Raw genomic sequence first — 20867 nt, 5'->3', positions numbered from 1 at the left:
AAAAACTTGTGGGTTATGTGTACGCATGAGGCATGCGTACGCACAAGTGGTACTCTGTTTTTCAAAAATTTCAACTCTTATGTACCAAACTAAACACCCAACAAGATACCAGAACAATACCAAACCTTATTAATCATACTAAACTACCAATTAAACTTAACAAAACTTATAGAGAATAGAATTTAAACTTATTTACAAATATATACAAAAGAAAAAGTGAAAAGGTGTTACCCATGGTGGGGTGTCTCCCACCTAACACTTTTGTTTATTGTCCTTAAATTGGACATTTTGATGAGTTCTTTGTCAAGGTGGCTTGTGCTTGAATTCATCCTTGAACTTCCACCAATGCTTGGTCTTCAATTTATTGCCAGAATTTCCAACCAAGTGCACCAAACCTTGATGAAGTTCCATACAAGTCAGGCGCTCCCAAACTTGATCCTCATCTTGTAATCCGAGATCTCGAACCTTATTTTCACACCCGTCTTCTGGTTGATTCGTGTGATTCCACTTAAGTGGGCTCACTTTAGAATTCTCATATAGATACCAAAGCACCTTTTTAGACCTAATCAATTGAGCACTATGCCAACCTTAGAAACCAAATTTTAAAGTTTCAACCCTAATGAGCCTAAATTTATGTTGCCAACCACTAATCCACTCTTTCTTACTTTTTAATCCACAAAGAGTTCTAAGTTGACCATCTATCTCAAACAAACTATATTCAAGCGGAATAAAGAAGTTAAGGGATCTGAGTTTTACCCACTTGAATTATGTAATGGATGATGGAGACTTAAGAAGAGAGATTTCCAACAGTCTTGACGAGGCAATTTCTACTCCGTTTTTACCTTCTTGAAGGGCTTCCACCTCTTGACAAGATTCACCATATTCAATTTCTTCCTCACCAACTTCTTCTAACTCTTCCCTATCACTCAAGTCATATCTCGGAGATTGCGTAAAGTTTACGTCAACATCCATTTCAAATTCAATAGAGAAAGGTTCATCAAACTTAAAGAAATCATTTGTTGGTATGAAACCATCGTCAATAATAGGACTTGTCAGTTGCTTAACTTCTTCCAATTCTTCACTATTCATAATATGCTTTGGAGGTTGTGGCTTCTCAGCATCAATTTCGAGCTCAATGGAAGAGGACTCGACATCTTCAATAAAATTATTAATGTAACTAGTTAGTGTGGAAGTGTCTTCAACCTTAGAATTTACCTCTTGCTCAACTTCTCCTAAATCTTCAACCACTTCTTCATCTTCAATGATCTTAACTTCCTTCACTTTTTGCAATACATGCGTCCACTCCATGTTTTTCATTTGAGATTCTAGTCTCTCTTTTTTACTAAACTCTTCGGTTGATTCTTCACATTCGGTAATGGAAGTGTCTCGATAGCATGAGCGTTGTGAGGCCAAGTGAGCTACGGTTTTGGCTAGAGTAGCCATGATATTTTCTTGCCTCTTTAGAGCTTCACTTTGCTCTTGAAGAAATCAATTAAGAGTGTCACCCATGAGTGCATAAGGTGGAGAGGAGGGTTCATTGTTTGGGATAAATGTCTCATAATTGTAAGGTGGTTCATATTGGTAAGCATATTGAGGTAGTGTATATGAAATTGGTGGTTCTTGGGAGTATTTCTCGGTATACTCTATCACTGATATATTCCCCTATTTCAACTTTTCATCTCTTTAGCATCACGAACAGATCTAGGAAAATACTTTTTGTAAAATTCCTCCTTAAAAGTATCACAGAAAATCTCTTCCACCTCTTGTCTCAACAAGCGTTGCACTCCATGCCACCAGTATTCAGCTTCTCCCTCCAGCATATAAGTTTCAAATTCCACGCGTTATCCTTCTGGTACATGTTGTGCTCGTAGCAACTTTTTGATACCGCGAAACTAGTTATCAACTTCAGCAAACACTAGTGTTCCTCTAAATTTGGGCGGATTTACTTTCAGAAAAGTTGCCAGCGTCATAAGTTTATTGTGATTTCCAATGCCTTCATTACCATTATCGTCTCCACTATGCTCACCATTACGTCCCTCGTTACGATCTCCATTCCTTTCTCCTAAACGGTCAATTGCTCGCGTCGTCGCAGTTGCCATTTCATGCACAGCCTCATCCATGGTGTTTACCACAACTATAAAAGCATTCACATCCCTTATCGAACCATCTACATGGTTCGCACCACCCCTACCACGTCTCTGTCCCCATGCAGCCATCGAGATCTTGTTCACACCAAATATTCAATATTAAGGTGATTAGTCTTAACATTTCAGGCCAAGTGTGAATAGTCTCTAAAATGGATACGCAGCGATAATCATGCAATTCATATCACAAGGATATCCTATATGTATGAAACACAACTCAAAGTATGTAATGAAGCATAATTCAGTCCATTTTCCCAGGTATTAATAGGAATAAATTGCTCTGATACCAAATTATAACGACCCAATTCCCAGTACATCCTGATCATACTGAAAATCGAGTGTCACCAACTTGCTTACCTAAAACTTTAACTATTTATTATTAAGTTTGTAATCGTAGCGCATTATCAAATTTTTGGAAAATCTTTTTCTTTATAAAAATATTTGCGAGGGCAACTAATTAAACATACACAAGCCATATAGAGGAATTAAATAAAACATACACAAGGCCAACATTATATATAAACGTAACATATATCATAGGTCATATATACATATAAAGGTACCGTCACATATATCATAAGTTAGTGTACAACCCTTCACATCTTGCTATTATATACATAATCAAAACTCCGGGCCCTGGTCCATATAAGAAGTCCCTAAGCTGGCGCCCGAAACTGCCTAGTCAACTATATACACCCTACCCTCTCAGTGAGTCTAATAAAAAATGAGAGACTAAACACAAAAGCTAGGCTAATACAAAAAACTACCAAAAGGCACATCCTCAGCTCCTAGGCATCAATTGTCGTCGCCAGAAAAAATCACAATCACGTTTTAACATTTCTCAGGATCCTCGTCCTCATCATCAGAAATCTCAACAATCTCAGGAGGAGCCTTGGCACTCGTACTACTAGTTTGGTCAACACTCACCGGTCCACTAATGGAGGTGGTGAGCGGCTCCTCAAATGACGGCTCAGACAAAGATACTGAGATCTGCTCTACAGGAATATCCACCTCAGGTATAGGCTCTGGTATATGCTCCTCTATAGGCTCAAGGTCCACCTGATCTTCAGGCTGATCAGGGTGCTAATATGGTACAGGCCCGTCATGGAATGGGTGAAACGGAGCATCCAAGTGGAACCAATGCAACGGAAACTCATAAGGCATATCGGGGTTAAAGTGCGCAGTGTTAATCGGATGACGAAAGGGGTGGTCACGCAGAATATAGGGGTTCTTAGTAGGGTTGGGAGTAGTTAGTCAAGTCAGGGTTATCACAGTTCAAATAATTCATAACCAAATATACAAGTGTCACAAAGAAATATCTAGTCATAACAATTCAGAACAACATTAAGGAATGTATAAACACAAGAAGACAATCATAAACAAGTTCACATTATCAAGTAAAATGCAAATGCGCAACAAGGATAATATATGTCTAGTCCTATCGCAAGTAATGAGCTCATTTGTCGGTTTCGACCCGCATCCGACGCAATCCAACTCGTAAGTCGGATATGGCATTCCAGCGACATAACCTCTACAAATTTCTACTTCTTGTAGCCGCTGATTCTCCAGCTGAAGTATGTCGAAGATGACCTCTGCAAGTACTTGCAGGTGCTGATTCTCCAACTGAAGCATGTGACCCCTTCTCCTGGAAGCTATTCCATATTTACGGGCGTCCCCACAAAATCATTCACATACAAAGCCCACGACTTAACATTTTCATATCGGCACCATAATTATTTACTTGTCGTCACCCTCTCGTGATCTTTCAATCATTCTCATAATTACACGTGCCGATTTATCTTTTCTCTTTCTTCAGTCCTTCACTTAATTATCCTTAATAGTTCAAACTATTTTCACGTTCTCTCATCATCCACTAAATATTTTATGGAAAGAGAGAACATAAGATTCTCTAATTAAGTTGGTATTTCCTAAAACTTTTAAGATTATTCTGTTTGCTCTTTTCTGACTTATAATAATATTAACAATAATATAAATAAAATAATTTTAATAGTAAATAAATAATATTTATATCTTTTTTCAAAACTTAGCTTCGTAAAGTTTTTATTCTTAAACTCTCATTATCTATGTTTTAAACTTTAAATTTTTAAATATTTTATTTTTAATCCAATATTTTTATGAAATTATATTTAAAACCTCACTTATCTCTATATTTATAGAAGCAACCCTGGAATTTTACAAAATATCTATTTTTACCCCCTGTATTTTATTTATTATCCAAAATATCCAAAAACTTATATAATTACAAATTTTACCTTGATTTTTTATATACAAATACAATGTTACCCTTCAAAAATAAAATTTAATTACTAACCTTTCTCTTATACCAAAACCAAAACCCTTGCCCTTTTTCTTTTAAAATAGTACTTGTATTTTAATCCGTTTTCGAGTTTTTCAATTACCGATTCATCGTAACTTTTAATTTTATCTCTCAGCCATCAAACCTCACCAATTTTTACTTGATCTTCAACATATTCCAGCCCAAAAATCTCCAAAATAGTTCGGTCTCTGCTGGTTTCATCACAACCAAGCCATGAACTTCACAAATACATCGATATATTACAAAAATTCAAGATAAACTCAACCGAACTCAATCAATAATCAATCACAACGTCAAATCACCTATTCAATACACATTTCATCATTGATATTTTACTAAAACTCTATCTCCATACGAAATCTAAATACTCCAAGTTTTAGAGAAGTCTTCTGACCGAGTAACTTAAAAAGAAAACGTTAAAAATCGATTTCTCTGCTAGGAACACTAATGGACCAAATTTCAAAGAGAAGGGGAGTTATGTCACCGTCAACTTCTACCAAAAAATGATATCAACACATAAAGAAAGAGGATACGAATACTTTATTGGATTAGATTTTTTGTTAGAGTTACGAATCGTAAAAAATTAAAGCCAGAATTTCGATGGGAGTTACGATTCTCTCCACATGCAAGCTTCGGTCTCTCTCTTCCTTATTTCCTTTCTTCTGGGTTTGGTGGTGATAAGAAAAGAAACGAAGGATGATGATAATGATTAACGAAATAAAGGGGATAGGTGTCACATTATATATATAAACAAGCCACATTTGGCTTTCTTGATTTTTGTTTCCTTAATGGCTTAGGCCAAAGAAAGGAATCAAGGAAATTATTATTAAATAATAATGCTAATTAAGGTGTCATACTTCCATCAATGAAGAGTTGGGTGTCGCATTTATGTGTTCAAAGTTATAAATATTTTAAACGAGTATTTATAAAAACTGAATATATTAAAACACAAGTAATATATATATATTAGTAATTTTAAGCTCATCAAGAAATACTGATAATTATTTATATCAACAAAAGTCAGACTTGATAATAATAATAATAACAACATTATCTAGGTTCCATTATAATTAGAGCAAGTAAAATCAATAAACAATATAATAAAAAAATTATGTTACCATTTATTTTACTTCGCGATTTGAAATTGACTTATCAAAATAAAACTAATCGTTTTAAAATATTATTTTAGGAAAAACTCGCGTTAGCATTAGAGTTGTTACATGTTTAGTTTCAACTAAGATTGAAAGGTAGTCCTTAGGTCAAATTATATGTCACTTATTCAAGGTGGTCCTGTTCAGTTAAATCTTAGAATAAAACATAATTTTCAAAGGTTGTTCTAATCCGAATTATATGTCGGTTATTCAACACTAGAGTGATTGAAAATCATGTATGTGTTGCACACTAATTAAATCACTATTCCTAGTTTAATTCAAAAAGTCATGTGAAAGAGTTTTCAAGCTATAATTCAGATATTAGTTTTTCCAAAGCAATAAAAGGGATTAGTTACTCATGGAGAAATGAAAGACAATGAAAAGAAAACTATGCCGAGGAAGTTGAATGTCCTCTATGTGAACAATGTTCACTTATTTATATCCAAATTCTAGAATTCAAATTCAAAATTATCATAATCTTATCTCTCAGAAAGAAAGATAAGATTGCTAACTACTATTCTTCAAATCGAAATCAAAGCAATGATTCAAATCTAATCTAGATATAAATCCTAACAACCAAATATTTTATGTTTCTAGAAAGAATTAATAACTAATCTTCTGGAGTCTTGAATCTTTTGGATGTGATTAAAACTTCTAATGATGAATATATTTGAGATTGGGCCTTAATAATCTTGCATCCAAGGAGTTGGAACTATCTTCACGTCGGACTTGGAGTCTTCAATTTGGGCGTGTGTCCCAATTGCACTTTCAGGGGGTCTTCACGCCGAGCTTGGAGTGGAGCACCCCGAAAGAAGTGCATGGCCGCCGGGCTTCCATGCATGCACACCGGGCGTGCGTGGTTTAGGGGAAGGGACGTCAAGCTTACATGTGCAGCCGCCGGACATCCAAGCTTGGTGGTTTGGGCTCCGGTTTTTCTTTTTTTTTTTTTAGCACAGTTTTGCTTCTTAGGGTACGATTTTGATACCTTTAAACTATACTTGTGTTTTTCTTGAGAAAAAGTTTTATTTTCTTCTTATTTTGAGACAAAAACTCCTAAAAACACAAACATTATCTCAACTCTAAATATTTGATTATTTATAAAATTTTGCTAGAAAACATAAGAAATGTGATTAAAAATCTAAGAAAATGAATGACAAAAAAATCGTAAAAATCACTTAAGAAGACATGTCATCAACCACCTTCACTTGGAGGCAGTGCCATATAAAACAACAAAAAGTGCCGTTTCACCTGGCAACCAGAGAGAGAACGTGGGTTAGACAAAACCACCATCCCCATATTCACACCGCAACTACGAGCAAGAGAGACAAAACCACCATCCTTACTTGATGCAGATGCCTCATCAATAATGCAAGTGGAACAAAATCCACGTCCTTGCCAACCAGCAATGACGCTTCAATCATAATCACGTAAGCGGGACAAAGCTTTTGTCCTTTCCAATCAATAAGCACATCTCAATCATAGTCACAATTAACCAAAACCATTATTATTATTATCGTATTTATAAGTACAATCATGATATACAATCTTAACTGATTCTGTCTATTATAATTCATCAATTCATGAGTGGAACCAAGCACCGTCCTCACCATGAATGAGACGAATCACCATCCCAACAATATCAATCATAATCTCATTTCTCATCATAAATATCATATCAAATCTCAGCATCAATAACAATCATTCATGATCGATCATAATCTCTTACACATCACTCGACTTAATCAAAGTTCTCGTTATAATGCTCATATTAGCCTCACTTTTTATTGTAAGCCTTTAATCAAATCTCATGTCATATCATCAATCTCATAACCATTAACACAACTTCACTTCCAATTTCGTACACCTTAATATGCACCGGATTAGTCTTAGGCCGTTGCGTACGGCTTGCGGGTATGAGGCATCTAATAAGATACCCTAGACTCAAGATTTGGATTACAACTAACTCAAATACAACATAATCGTTTATAACATTCCCAATCGAGTTTAAACACATCATCTCCTCATTCGATCTCATCACCTCATTCTTTAATTATTTATTTTATGGGCTAACAAGCCAAACTTTCATGAGTTTCAAGTTCAATTTAAAGTACTCCCAAGATCCTCAACCTTTATCTCATAATTCTTAAAAATCACAACTTAAGTACATATTCCGCAATTATCTCTTTTTCCTTCAACTCTATTAATTAGCTCCATTAACATTATCTCATATTCACACTTCCTAAATCCGAACCAACCAACCCGTTGGTTGATAAAATAATTTACCTTTTTTAAATCTTTAACCAATTAATCAAATCTCCTCTTCAGTTAATATTAATCACTTGTTTACTATTTTTGTTGTCAATCAAAATCAAATAAGTTAAATCACAAATCGATTTCACAAGTTAACAAAACCATAAAAATCTAATTTTCCTTAACCAAGCTATCAAACTAACTTCAACTCCATGTTGAGTTTATTTCAATTTTTCATTTTTTCAAATTCATTAGAAATCCCCAAAACATAACTCTTTAATTAGAATTAATCAAATAAATCTCATTTTCAATTTAACAAAGTTTTCTAAAACTAACTTCACTTCATTTTTAAGCTTAAAATTTTTTCTAAAAGACTCAAAAATCATTTTATTCTTAAATAATCATTTTCATTACTTTAAATTTTACAAAAGTACCCCAAAATATAATTCTTTTCATAATTAATCAAACCAAAATAAGTTAATTCTTCACTCCACTGTTATTAATTTAGCTTTCACTAAAACTCCAAAAAACATAATTCTTTAGTTGTGATTTATCAAATTAAATATCCAAAGAGAGAAAATATCTAGTCTTTATGAAAATAGTACCAGTTTCCATTACTCTTAACATTCAATTTCATTCAAACTCTTATAAAAAAATTTTCAGAACCTCCCCTAAAACTCAGACTTTTTCACCCTTCAAGGATTCCATCTAACCAAACATCTCTCAAACCCTTCTCAACCTTTCTAATACCCAACAATTTCTCAACATAAATGTTTTTAATTTGTTATCTTTAATTGTCTTCAAGTTATTAAATTTTCACATATTAAATCAGCAAGCAAGTTGTTCAAGTCTTAGTCCACCCACCAAGAGACTTCAAGCATGGTTACTAATAAATTTTATTATTAGAGCTATTAATTCCTTTTCAATCTTTAATCGACTTCAACTCAATCATTTAAACAAACTTTAATATTCAAAATTAAGTTAATCAAATTCTTAATTAAAAAAAATCAAGGCACAAAACGTTAATCAACTTAAATGCAGGCATTTGATAAATTTTTAAAGCATTTCAAATTTTTAAAACAAATAATCTCTACCTCGATTAGTCGAAACCTAACAGTATAACAACAACAACAACAACAACAACAACAACAACAACAACAACAACAGTGATAGCCACAAACCCGGCATGCAATCGCAGTAACACGACCATGAGACATTATTACCTCAAAATCTTTAACAGGCTATAACAAAATACTAACAGCAAAGGTTCTGGAACAAGAAAATTTATTGTAACTAAGAAGGAACGATAGAACAGAGCAGCAATAGTTCTAGCGGTAGTTTCGGCGACAACAACCCCATACTCAGCGACCAGAATCAAGACGACGCAACCGACGGCAACAGAAACAGCGATCTCGATGGTGACAGAGCACAACGGCGATGACGGAACTCCTTCCTATGACGGCGACAAGCCAAAAAAAAAGAGGCAGCCCCTTTTCTCCCTCTCCTCTATCACGTCCTCCCTCTTCGAAGTCCCTCAATGACAACGGCGACGGCTTCTCACGGCAGCAGTGGAGCGCGACGATGGCGGCCTCCGTCTTCCTCGTATTCTGCCTCCCTCTCTCAAGCTCTCTCTCCTCTCTTTTCATCCACCCTTCGACAGCAACGGCGATGGCGGCTCCCAGCCCTGCCGGCGCCGTCCTCTCCTCCTTTCCCTCTCTTTCTTCTTCCTTTTTCTTTCCTCTTTTGTGCTCATTTTTCTTTTCTTTTCTTTTCCGTCATATGGGGCGTGTGAGGTGACTGATGGCGTGGAGTGTGTGTGTTAGGGTTAGGAGAGTGTGTCAATTAGGGTTAGAGTTAGTGAAGAAATTAGGGATTTTGGTATTAGGACTTGGTAAAAAGAATAAAGATAGAGTAGTAACTAAAAATTAAATTTGACCCAATAAAATTATTTCAAATATCTTTTTTAATCATCAACTTACTAATTAATTTTTTAAATAAATACTCTAATTTAAAAATTAGGGATAATATAATAATTTTTGTTTATTCATGAAATTAAATTTAAAATCTTAATATTCAAATTAAATCATATAAAAATCTCATTATTTTTTAATTACTAAAACTTTAAATTCTAAATAAGAAAATATCTTATTATCATGAAAATTATATAAATTCTAATTAATTTTAAACTCAAAATCTCATAACTTTGATTTAATTATTTTTGGTAAAAATAATTTTCTTAAAATAAAACCATAAATAAACATAGTAAATTATAAATAACATATTATTTAAATTTTCAAAAATTTAGGGTTTTATATTAATACCTAACTATTTTTACACTCATATTTTTTTTAAAAGACTTTTTTACCTCTCATTAAGTTAATTAAGTATTTTTACATTGTACTTTATACCAAAATTACTATTATGCTCTTAAGTATTCTTGATTTTACTTTTAGCCTTATTTAGAATCAAAATTTTATCAATCTAACCCAAGGACTCTTCCTTGACTATTACCCCAACACTTTTAATTAATGTCAAGTTTACTCTTAATGATACAAAAGATTATTTTTACCCTTGATTTATGCAAAAGATCATTTTATCCCTAAGTGTTTTATTGATTGATTCTTTTAAATTCCGTATCAAGTCTTTTGCCAAAACAACTTTGGCAAGTTAGTTTTTTTTATTATCTTAAAAATATTAAACGATCTTGAAATTGTTTAAACTTTATATCCACACGACCGTCTTGAACTAAAATTTCTAATAAGATAAGGATCATAATTTTTTAACTATTATAGCTCCAAAGACGAGAGAAAAACCAAGGCTTCCCTGATAGTAAAACAACCACCTACACCGTATTTTAAGAAAATTTTTAAAAATCCAACTTAACACGTTTAACCACCAAAATTGGTGAGACTCATATAAACAGACCCTTCTTACAAACCCCACTAGTTTCAAATTCAATAATGTCCTAAGGTGGGAGATATATTTTTTGAATTTAAGTGAAAAATCTAACAAGTCCTGTTTTCCAATTCAGCAAATATAATTATTTCCAATTGGCATAACTCTCATCACAAGGTCTCAATTAACCTGAAACTTTGGATTGGAGACTCTTAACTCGCCAAAAAATAATTGAGTTGGTTACACTTCAATAACTATTCAGTTCTAAGAGTTATGAGCACTAGAAGTCATTGTAGAAAATGCTGTAAATTTGATTTTCTCTGTTCTGGACAGTAATTTAAAAAAAAATTATATCTTTCAATTTTTAACTTCTAAAAATATGAAATTTTAGAAAAATAAACTAAATTGAATAAATTTGAAATAAAATTAATTTCACTCTAAAATTCAATCCGTGGAGGTTGCAATAAAACGCACAATTTATTGCATCATTTTACACCCTTGTATGGATGATTTTTTAGCAATATATTTTCATATTTTCTCCATTTTTAAGTGACTTTTAAAGCTTGAAATGTAAACTGCATGTGCTTCCATGATTTTGACTCTTTCATACAAGAATCATAAGTATCAAAACTTTATATTTCACATCTGTAGCAAGCCACAAGTCGAAAATAGAGATGCTTCACACAATTTTTGAATTATGAATTAGGCACAAAATCATCACAAAGTGGTTCATAAGAACACACAATATTTTAACTAACCCTAACCGTTACCTCTTATTTAATTCAGCACTAGAAATTAACTAAATAAATGGAGAAAGACAATTAATGAATTTTGAATCTTCTTGATCGAATTGGTGTTCTGAAAAAGTGATGAACTTCCACCACTCTGAGCATGAATTTTTTTGGCTCCTAATACATGCTTCATATGGCCTTCAAGTGGGGTTTTTTAGACATAGAAAAGAGCAAAAATTTACCTTAAATTTAATTGAAAAAACCGAAAAGATGATGTAAAATTCAGATAAATGAAAAAAATAAGTTTGAGCGCAGAGATATGATTAATTTCGGAAAAGTGCATATCAAGGTTAAAGTTAGTTGTATCGGCTTAATTTCAGTCGGTACTGCATGTAAGAAAATGAAAACTGTAAAAATAATAAGAAAAATATTTAGAATGAAAGTCTGAACGCTTATTTTAAAGATTTTGATTCTAGATAGAACCAATGACCAAAAATCACAAATGGGCCCATGTTGGGCCAAGCCCATACTACATATACCCACACAACACTCTTGACACACTCATTTCAGCACATATTCCCCCTCATTTGAGAGAATGAGCCACGAATAGAAAGAAGAGAGGAAGAGAAGAACCTTAAACTTCACTATTCATCACAAATTTCAAATCCACGTAACTTTCAACTGTAGATCGAAGATCCGTTTGTAATTACGCATCGCTCTCCACTTCCTCTTCGATTCTATACCATTTTTAAGGTGAGTACTCCTAAGAACCTTGAGCCATTTTCGAGTTTTCCTTCATTTTCGCGTTTTGGGTATGGAGTGTTGAGATTTTTGTGATTTTAATACAATAGGGAAAGTTCTAGCATGGATTGTAGTTAGCTTCCACACAAGTTTTGAACGAGATAAGGTAAATTGACCTTTTTCTCCTTGAAACCCCCAATTTATATGAGCCTTAAGTTGAGATTTTGATGAAATTGGATTTAATAGAGTGAATTGAGTGTTTGGCATTGGATTGTTGCGGAATTGAATGCTTGGGCTGTTTGCGGAGCACTTGGTGGAGGCTTAGTGCCGTTGATTGACGTTTCGGTGTGATCGAGAAGAGAATTCAAGTGTTGAAAAACTGCCGTCAATAAGGTACGGGTCTTGATTTCGGGTAGGAATTATGTAAAATTATGTGAAAACTTGTGTTAATTGCTTTTAAGATAGTGTTGGATGATGATTGTTGATGATGGTATGGGGCTTAGTGTGTATCATTGTGTTGAAGAATATTGTGATATGTTGTGAATTTGAGAATTAAATGTTTTGGTAAGTTTAATAGAAATTGATGGTGTTGTAATGTATGTATGCATGATTGATTTAATGGATATTGTGTTGAATTGCCTATGAAAAGTTATGATGTGAAAATTTGAGCCAGAGGCCGTGAGAGGGTGAGGTATCCCCTACTTAGTAAATTATGGTAAGTGGTGACATCGTGTTGTGAATCGTTGATGAATTAATGAGAATTGGTTGGATATTTAATTGTTAGTTTTGACCTGAAGATCAAAACTCCTTTCATGAATTCCACGCTAATTTATTTAGTTTCTTGATCTTTTTCTGGAGTAACCTATATTGTTAAGAAAATGAAAGAGCCTGAAAGTCACTAGATTATGATACAAACCCTCGTCAAATTGATTAAGGAGCATAGTGAGATAGTCACTAGATTATGATCCCGTGGCCAGTCATTGAAATTGAAAACCATTTTTTTTAACTCGACCTTTAAATGTTTTTTTTTCTCTTTTCTTAATCTTTCTTCATCCACTATTTTGTTGATTAATTGTTGGTTAAAAAAAGAAAAACTTGATTCTTATAAAAACGTTAAGACTATTAAGTAATTTATAAATTTTAGGGAGGACAAAACTATAGTTTTAGTCGAGGCAATTACATGTGGAAATACCGATATTGACTTTTACAAGAAACTAATAGAAAAAGTTTTAGAAATTAAAGAGAAGTACAGCAACAAAGTTTATAACTACGGAACTAGAAATATCTGAAAGATGAAGAAAAAGAACAAGAGTTGTGCACACGAGGATATGGCTCATCAGCATCACTCATGCAGTACTTCTATGTTTTTTGATCTTGTTAACATCATACTATATTGCATTACATATAAGAAAAACATTTATTCTGCAGCCTACAGCTAAAAAATCTAATTGTAACAACCACAGCTTAAATTGGACGGAGTAGTAACTGAAATGTAACAAATATTTTCCTTCTATACACATGTTAAGCACTTCCCTTTAATGCAGTCCTTCAAGCTAGCCATCACCAATTAAATTAAGTTGGGTTTTCTAGTACGAATTGATGCCATCATTTATACCGAAATGAAAAAAAATGCATTTGTTGTGTCTTCCCTCTGCCTAAATTTCTTGTATGGTAATTAAATATAAGCCAGTTGCTAGAAGCTCAACTTCACTGTACAATTTTCCTTCTTAAAGCCCAAGTGGTCCTAAACCTGAATAATCAAATTTCAACAATGCCATTTGAGGACCAAAATTGACATAAGTAGAATGAATGATCATTTGAAATAGAAGGATTTTGATTACCTGAGGCAGCAGCCATGGGGTTTATCCTGGGAATGCGCCATATTTCCTTGCGTTCCACGACAACAGCATTAGATGTAAGAAATGCCTTCGCCACAGATGCTGCATGCTCTATGCAGCATCTAACTACCTGCAGATTACAAAACTAATAACTAAGTATCAAAGATTAATTTTTCACGTGGAATTTGTTCCCGCTTCCTCCATAATTTCCGCCTACTCAAGCTCCTCCCTTTCATAAAAAAAGAACTATCAAAATTATCATTATAAAATGAATAATATTAGTATGGATAGAGAACTTTAGTCAATATTTCTGATCCAGAAACACTGTGATCACTGGCTTCATTAAATTCATACAATAAGATACTTATTTTGGCATACTGCTTTTGAATCTTATAATAATTACTTACACGTCATAATGAATAAAATCAATGGCAGAAATAAAAATTAACCTTTGTTGGATCCATGATCCCGGCCTTCATAAGATCCTCATAACGTTCTTTCGAAGCATTATAGCCAAAATGCGCATTATCATCCGATAAAACCTGCAACACACAAGAAGTCCCGATTCAATATCTGTTATGAGTTGAATTGACTAAAAGCTGCAGCAGACGGAAAAATCTGAGAAGAACCTTTTCCACGACGACGTTGCCATTTACACCAGCATTTTTGGCTATCATTCTAGCAGGATAGCTCAAAGATCTTTTGAAGATCTCAGCTCCAATCTGCAGATATATACTTGTTATAGATTCTACGCTAGTTAAGATGATGGGAGACATAGCTTCATAAAGCAGATAATTACCTTTTGTTCTTCATTTTCTAGGAGGTTTTTTATGCTATCCACCTTCTGGGATAGCCTTAAGAGGCTGCAGCCGCCACCAACCACTACACCTTCCTCGATTGCTGCCTGCAATGTTTGGAGTCAGAAGTTTAGAGATTGACTAAGCACAGTATCCCGTTAGGGGAATTTCTTTGGTGAAGAATGAAGTTGGATAAAAAATGGAGATTGTAACTACATTTTAAGGCAAGTGTGCATTATACATGATATTTTTATTTTTTAATATTTTTCTTATTGTAAAACAAACAATCTTCACCATTCACCATAGTATTACTCTTTTGTTAGATCTAAGAAATGGGAATACCTTGGTTGCATTGAGAGCATCTTCAATTCTTAGTTGTTTGTCCTTCAACTCTACTTGTGTTTGTGCTCCTACCTATGGTTTAGATTTCACGTGCTAAACTGTGAATGCACTTAGAAGCAAGAACGTTACATTCTAGATTATCAAGGTGCAAAATAAAATGTGATTCACGTTACCTGAAGAATGGCAATTCCCCCTGATAATCTTGCTATCCTTTCACTTAATATCTTCTTTTGGAAATTTTCTTCAGTGTTCTGCAAGTGTGAAATAAAATGTGTTAATCCCATTATATTGAGTAAATTACCATTTTGGCTTAAAAAAATTAATTTTTGAAAATGGTTCTCAAAACAAAGAAATGATATTTTGTTCCTTCAAAGACTATCAAACCGAATGCAATAAATATAGAAAAACATATTTGGAAAAAGAACTTTAGAGATTAGATTTTAAAGCAGTTTTTTGTAAGCCTATTTATTTTTTAAACATAATAATTTTAAACTTTTTTTGGAAAAAATTTAAAAAAGTAGATTGGAAAAATGTTTTTGAAATTGAATTTCTTTCTCAATTTTTTTATGTACTTTCTAAATAATTTTACATATAGTCCAACAAATGAGCCATTTTGACACTAATGAAAAAAATGGTGCATTTTATTCAATTGGAATCATATTTGGAGGGGCAACACTCATTTCTTTTTTCCAACACTATTTTGTCAAAGATTAAATCTTTTGGGACCAATAGTTTATCCTATATATGTTAACCGTGCAATATGTTATTGTATAACTTAACACTAGTCAAATGCGATATTCTTTTATATTTCATTTTCTGCATAATGTGCTGAATCTCAAAAGCCAAAGTTCTGCATGCACCTCAACAAGGCTCCGAATTTGATCAACCCTCTTTTCGACAGCAGATCGTGTAGACCCATCGGTAACTATTAAGGTAGAATTCTTTGTTATGACAACTTTTGTAGCAGAACCTAGCACATCCTTGCTAGCTTTTTCAAGTGTCAAACCCATATCTTCTCTGATTACAGTACCTGTAGAAAAAAAGTTTGAAAAGCCAACAAAGAAAAGAAGTAAAAATCAGTAGAGAATAACAGCTTACACTTCAAGACTTGTATTTGATTTCGTAAAACTGTTACTTTTGGAAAGTAGCTCGTTAAAGCTAGCTTTTTAAAAATAACTTTTAAAAGTTATAGCATTTATGTTTGGTATATCAAATTAAACATAACTTTTAGCAAGTACAAGTAGCAATAATTGTGTTTAATAAAAGAGTTTTAAGATTTTAAAAAATCACAATAGATATAAATATAAGTAAATTTAGATATTTATTAAGATTGAGGTTATATTAGACTTTTTAATTATGATAAGAACAAACTAATTTTAAAAAGCTCATTTTTAAGTATTTTTAAAAGCATTTCTATCTTTTGTAAATTATACAAAATTATAAATATAAGTACATGATTTTTTTATTTACCAAATATAAAACGTGGTATTTGCGCTTTTGAAAACACAAGCACTTCTCCAAAAAACTTTTCAATCCAAGCCTAAATCACAATGGTGCAGATGGTAACTAGTGCTTCATTTATTTGTTATTACCTTCCCTTTTCAAGTTATAAACCAATTTCATGCAAGGGCTGAGTTCATCTGTTTGAATATAACACTAGATTCTTAGTAACACAATATGATTAAGCTTCTAAGTTGAAGAACTTTCGATCTTGTACCTCCTGTCAAGATGGCAATGTCTTCTAAATAGTGCGTTTTGCGCTCGCCAAATGCTGGAGCCTTGATTGCAGCTACCTTCAGCACACCCTTGAGCTTATTTTTTATGATCGGTGCTAGAGCTTCTTGCTCAATGCCTTCTGCAACTATCATAATTGGATACTTCTCTATCACAGCACTATTCAATATGTTAATCATCTCCTTCGGGTTTGTGATTTTTTTGTCCACCAAAAGCAACTGTAACAAATAATTATGCACCAATACGGATGCACAAGTTAGAGAAAAAAGATTCTAACAACAAAGCTTCTAACATAATATTAATGCAGAAGCACCAAATGAGTATTGGTACAAGATACAAGTATTAATACATGTCACCAATTTTTGAAGTTTATGTACATGATAGCTGTTATACCTTGCAGTTATGGAGTTCAACAGTCATCTTTCTTCGATCAGTTACAAAGTATGGCGAAAGATATCCGCGATCGAATTGCATTCCTTCCACTATCTCTAGACTATTCTCAGTGCACCTTCCTTTCTCAATTGTCACTACTCCCTTCCTTCCTACTTTATGCAGGGCCTCGGAAATCATGTTTCCAATAACATAATCATTCCCGGCGCTGACAGCTGCAACATGTGTGAGTTCATGATCCTCAACCTACAAATGCAACCAATCTTGTTGAATTCAGCAAGACTTTGAGTTTTTCCAAGTGACAAGTGACAATTGGCAGCCAGCAAAAACCATAATTAAACCAACATCTGCAACCAGATAATTTTTTTTACTATGATTCTTGAAATCCCCAATTCTTCAAAACAGAACCAGAAAAGTTACATCAAGATGGAGCTTACTTCTCTTGACATCAAATTGAGTTCAGCAACAAGTGCTGCTGCTGTCTTCTCAATTCCACGAGCAATTTGAACAGGATTCATTCCAGCTGCAATAACCTACAAAAGGAAAGGGAAAAACAAGAGCACATCAATATACGACAATACCTTACAATCTGGAAGCACCAAAATTAACCAACACTTTTTTATGTTACTGCTGGTTTTGGTTGCGTTATTCACAAGTGGGATGTGAACTAGTTGGAAGGTTGCATGGGGAGGTTAGAGAATGTTAGTGTTTTCCATGCTAAGCTTCATGCTTTTCGAGAGGTTTGATTCTTGTTTCGTGAAACAGACTGTTTGGAGGCTTTCTCGATGGTGAATAGAGATCAAAGTGAAGATAACATTATTAAAATATTATTAGAGTTGTTATAGTTGGGAGTTAAATCAGTATTTATAAATAGCATGACTCTTGTATCATGTAAAATAACTTCAATACAATAACTTTATATAATATTATCTTTTTATTTTGTTCTTCTCCCAGAAATTTAACAAACATTATAAAAAACGACTTAGTGACTGTAAGTTAAAATTGGAAGACCAATATTAGCTTGGTTCAAAGAACTGCCTACTATATTGCTGATCTTATGGCTATCTCGGAGGCAGTGCACTATGTGAAATAGTTTCCGCCTTAGAATCTTATTAGCTTAGACAGGAATCCAGCCAATTAAATTTTTTTCCTTTTTTTTTTTCTTTCTTCTTCTTTCATATAGTGATTCTGATTTTTAATCCTTAAAGTAAAGGGAACATCTACTCAATGTGAAGTAATTGAAGAAGAAATGATACTGATTTAGTGGTTGTGTGTGTACCTTCGTGCCCTCGGTGATTAGGCCGTGAGCAAGAACAATGGATGTAGTGGAGCCATCACCAGCAAGGTCATTGGTTTTTGCACCTGCTTGTCTTACCAATTTAACTCCAACATTCTCCAATGGGTCTTCCAATTCAATCTAAAATCACATTTGAAAATAAATAAATAAAACAAAATAAACATAAATCCGTGTCAAATTGTTAGACTAGAAATTCATCATAAAACTCTAGACGTTCAACTCAAACAAATTCCATAAAAATGAACTCGATGGATAATACTGTTTTGAATAATTAAATGTAATCCGAGTACTTGATATTGAAAATGATTGCAAAGTATCTACATCAGCTACTCAGGGTGGTATTTAATGATTGTGAGACAAAAGTTTCCAGCCATGTGAAACCCATATATTCTCTTTCGCATTATTTTTTCAATGTTTATTGTCTATAACTATTACAAAAGTTTTACCGGTCTTTTAAAATGACGTTGCAAGTTACTTGCATAAATTAAACTCAGAGTTATTGTTGTTGTTAGAGGATTGCTAAAGTTATTTAATAGAATAAATGATTAAATTTATTTTTAAAAGATCATTCATTTTTAAATTAATTTTTGAATTTTTTTAATTAAATTCGTTTTTTTTTTATTTTAAACTAATCACATTAGTCATTCTATTGCTTACAACATTAATTACTAATATGATAAATTTATGAAATTAGATTAAATCAATTCTAAATTGAAGATTTGATCTAGTTGTATAAATTTATTATCTTAGCAATTAATTAGAATTATTTGGTATGTGTTGTGGCCAATATGGTATTAATTAAGGAGAGTGTTAGGTAAACAATGACCATGTTGAACAACATAAACAACCATCAATCAAATAAAAACATATTACACCTCTAAATTAATTTTCTAAATTTTAATATTAAAATAACCATCCATACACCTAATAAAATGAACATCCGATATATCTATTATTCACATTATTTAATATTTTTATTATCTACCTATACTTTTTCTTTAATTAACGGGTCACGTCGATAAATTTTGATGCGTTAGCAAATAAAGTGATAAAAGAACTAATAACAAACTTAAAATCTTTAAAAGAAGAATTTAATTAAAAAAAAAATTTTTGAACATTAATTTAAAAATGAGTAATCTTTTAAGAATAATTTTGACCATTTACTCTTATTTAATAGAGGGTGCAAAGAAGAATAGTAAAGAGATGAAAATTCTTCTAATATATAATTAGATGACTATTTAAAAAGATGTATCATTTTATTTTATTAATTTTTCGAAATAAACTATGCCCTCGTATTCCTTCTCTTGGCACAAAATTAGAATTGTTCTTAAAGAATTGTGGATATAATATATTATATCTTCTAAATAAAAAAATGAATTTTTGAAAAGGAAGAAACCTCTTTGAGAACAGTTTCTCCATCATTGACGATCTTGGGAGGTCCATACTTATTCTGGAGCACAACATTTCTGCCCTTTGGACCCAATGTAACTCCAAGCAGCTCTGCCACCATGTCCACCCCTGCCTGCATCATCTCATTTTAGTGAACCCAACAAAATCTAAACAAAATTTGTGGTGTCAAAACAACAACTACTACTATAATTATTATTATTATTATTACCAGAAGCTTCTTTGTAGCTGAACCATCGTGGTTAAAGTAAAGCTCTTTGGCCATAGCTCTTGGATATAGAACAGAAGGTGTTCGGGGTCTTGGAAGTGATGAATTGGCAAAGGAGAATGCAGATATAGGTGATGGAGAACATGCCATTGCTATGGTTTAATTTACGTGGAAGCTTGTGCTGTGTTGTGTTGCGATTTGTATAATGTAATACGTGCTGCAATAATTTGGAGTTTGGGCAATGTTGGAGCCTGGAGGCCGGATAAGAGTGGCAAGTGACACTCTACACTCTCGAGTCGAAGAAATATCCGTAAACTCTTATCTTTGATGAGAAAATGCGAAGAAAAAATATCTTTTGGATTGGTTTTGGCACTATTCCGTTTCGTGGCGAAGAAAAATTTATATATGCGGAATTTTCAGAAAAATGGGATTTATTTGTGATTTTTCAAAATATGAGAGACCGAGCTTAGAGCTTATTTGAGTTTTGGAAATGTCTTTGGTGGAAAAAGTATCCTCTGGATTTTGGTGAACTAAGTAGAAATATTCTTAATGTGTAATTAAGATTAATTCTATATATAAGTTTTTTATAATTCTATATGTAATC

General features: G+C 33.0%; 1 protein-coding gene and 1 long non-coding RNA gene across 3 annotated transcripts; one reads left to right on the top strand and one right to left on the bottom strand.

The window, feature by feature from the left end:
* Positions 1-12071: 12071 nt before the first annotated feature.
* On the top strand, positions 12072-15215 carry LOC107491020 (uncharacterized). Of its 2 annotated transcripts, XR_008009615.1 has the most exons (4): positions 12089-12262; positions 12361-12416; positions 12497-12643; positions 14909-15215. It is a non-coding gene; the product is annotated as an uncharacterized LOC107491020 (long non-coding RNA). The 2 variants fall into 2 exon arrangements; XR_001592518.2 differs by lacking the exon at positions 14909-15215 and having other exon boundaries at positions 12072-12262; positions 12497-12830.
* On the bottom strand, positions 13117-20626 carry LOC107491246 (chaperonin 60 subunit beta 4, chloroplastic). The gene is made up of 14 exons (XM_016112049.3): positions 20267-20626; positions 20045-20170; positions 18631-18768; positions 17789-17884; positions 17355-17597; positions 16945-17179; positions 16088-16257; positions 15401-15478; positions 15228-15299; positions 14888-14992; positions 14718-14810; positions 14538-14630; positions 14092-14218; positions 13117-14000 (listed from the first exon to the last, which is right to left on the bottom strand). Exons 1-14 carry the CDS (start codon positions 20411-20413, stop codon positions 13978-13980), a joined length of 1746 nt encoding a protein of 581 aa, XP_015967535.1. The 5' UTR covers positions 20414-20626; the 3' UTR covers positions 13117-13977.
* Positions 20627-20867: the final 241 nt, after the last annotated feature.

This window comes from Arachis duranensis, chromosome 5, assembly GCF_000817695.3.
Source record: "Arachis duranensis cultivar V14167 chromosome 5, aradu.V14167.gnm2.J7QH, whole genome shotgun sequence".
NCBI lineage: Eukaryota > Viridiplantae > Streptophyta > Magnoliopsida > Fabales > Fabaceae > Arachis > Arachis duranensis.
This window is presented reverse-complemented; position numbering and strand designations above follow the sequence as displayed.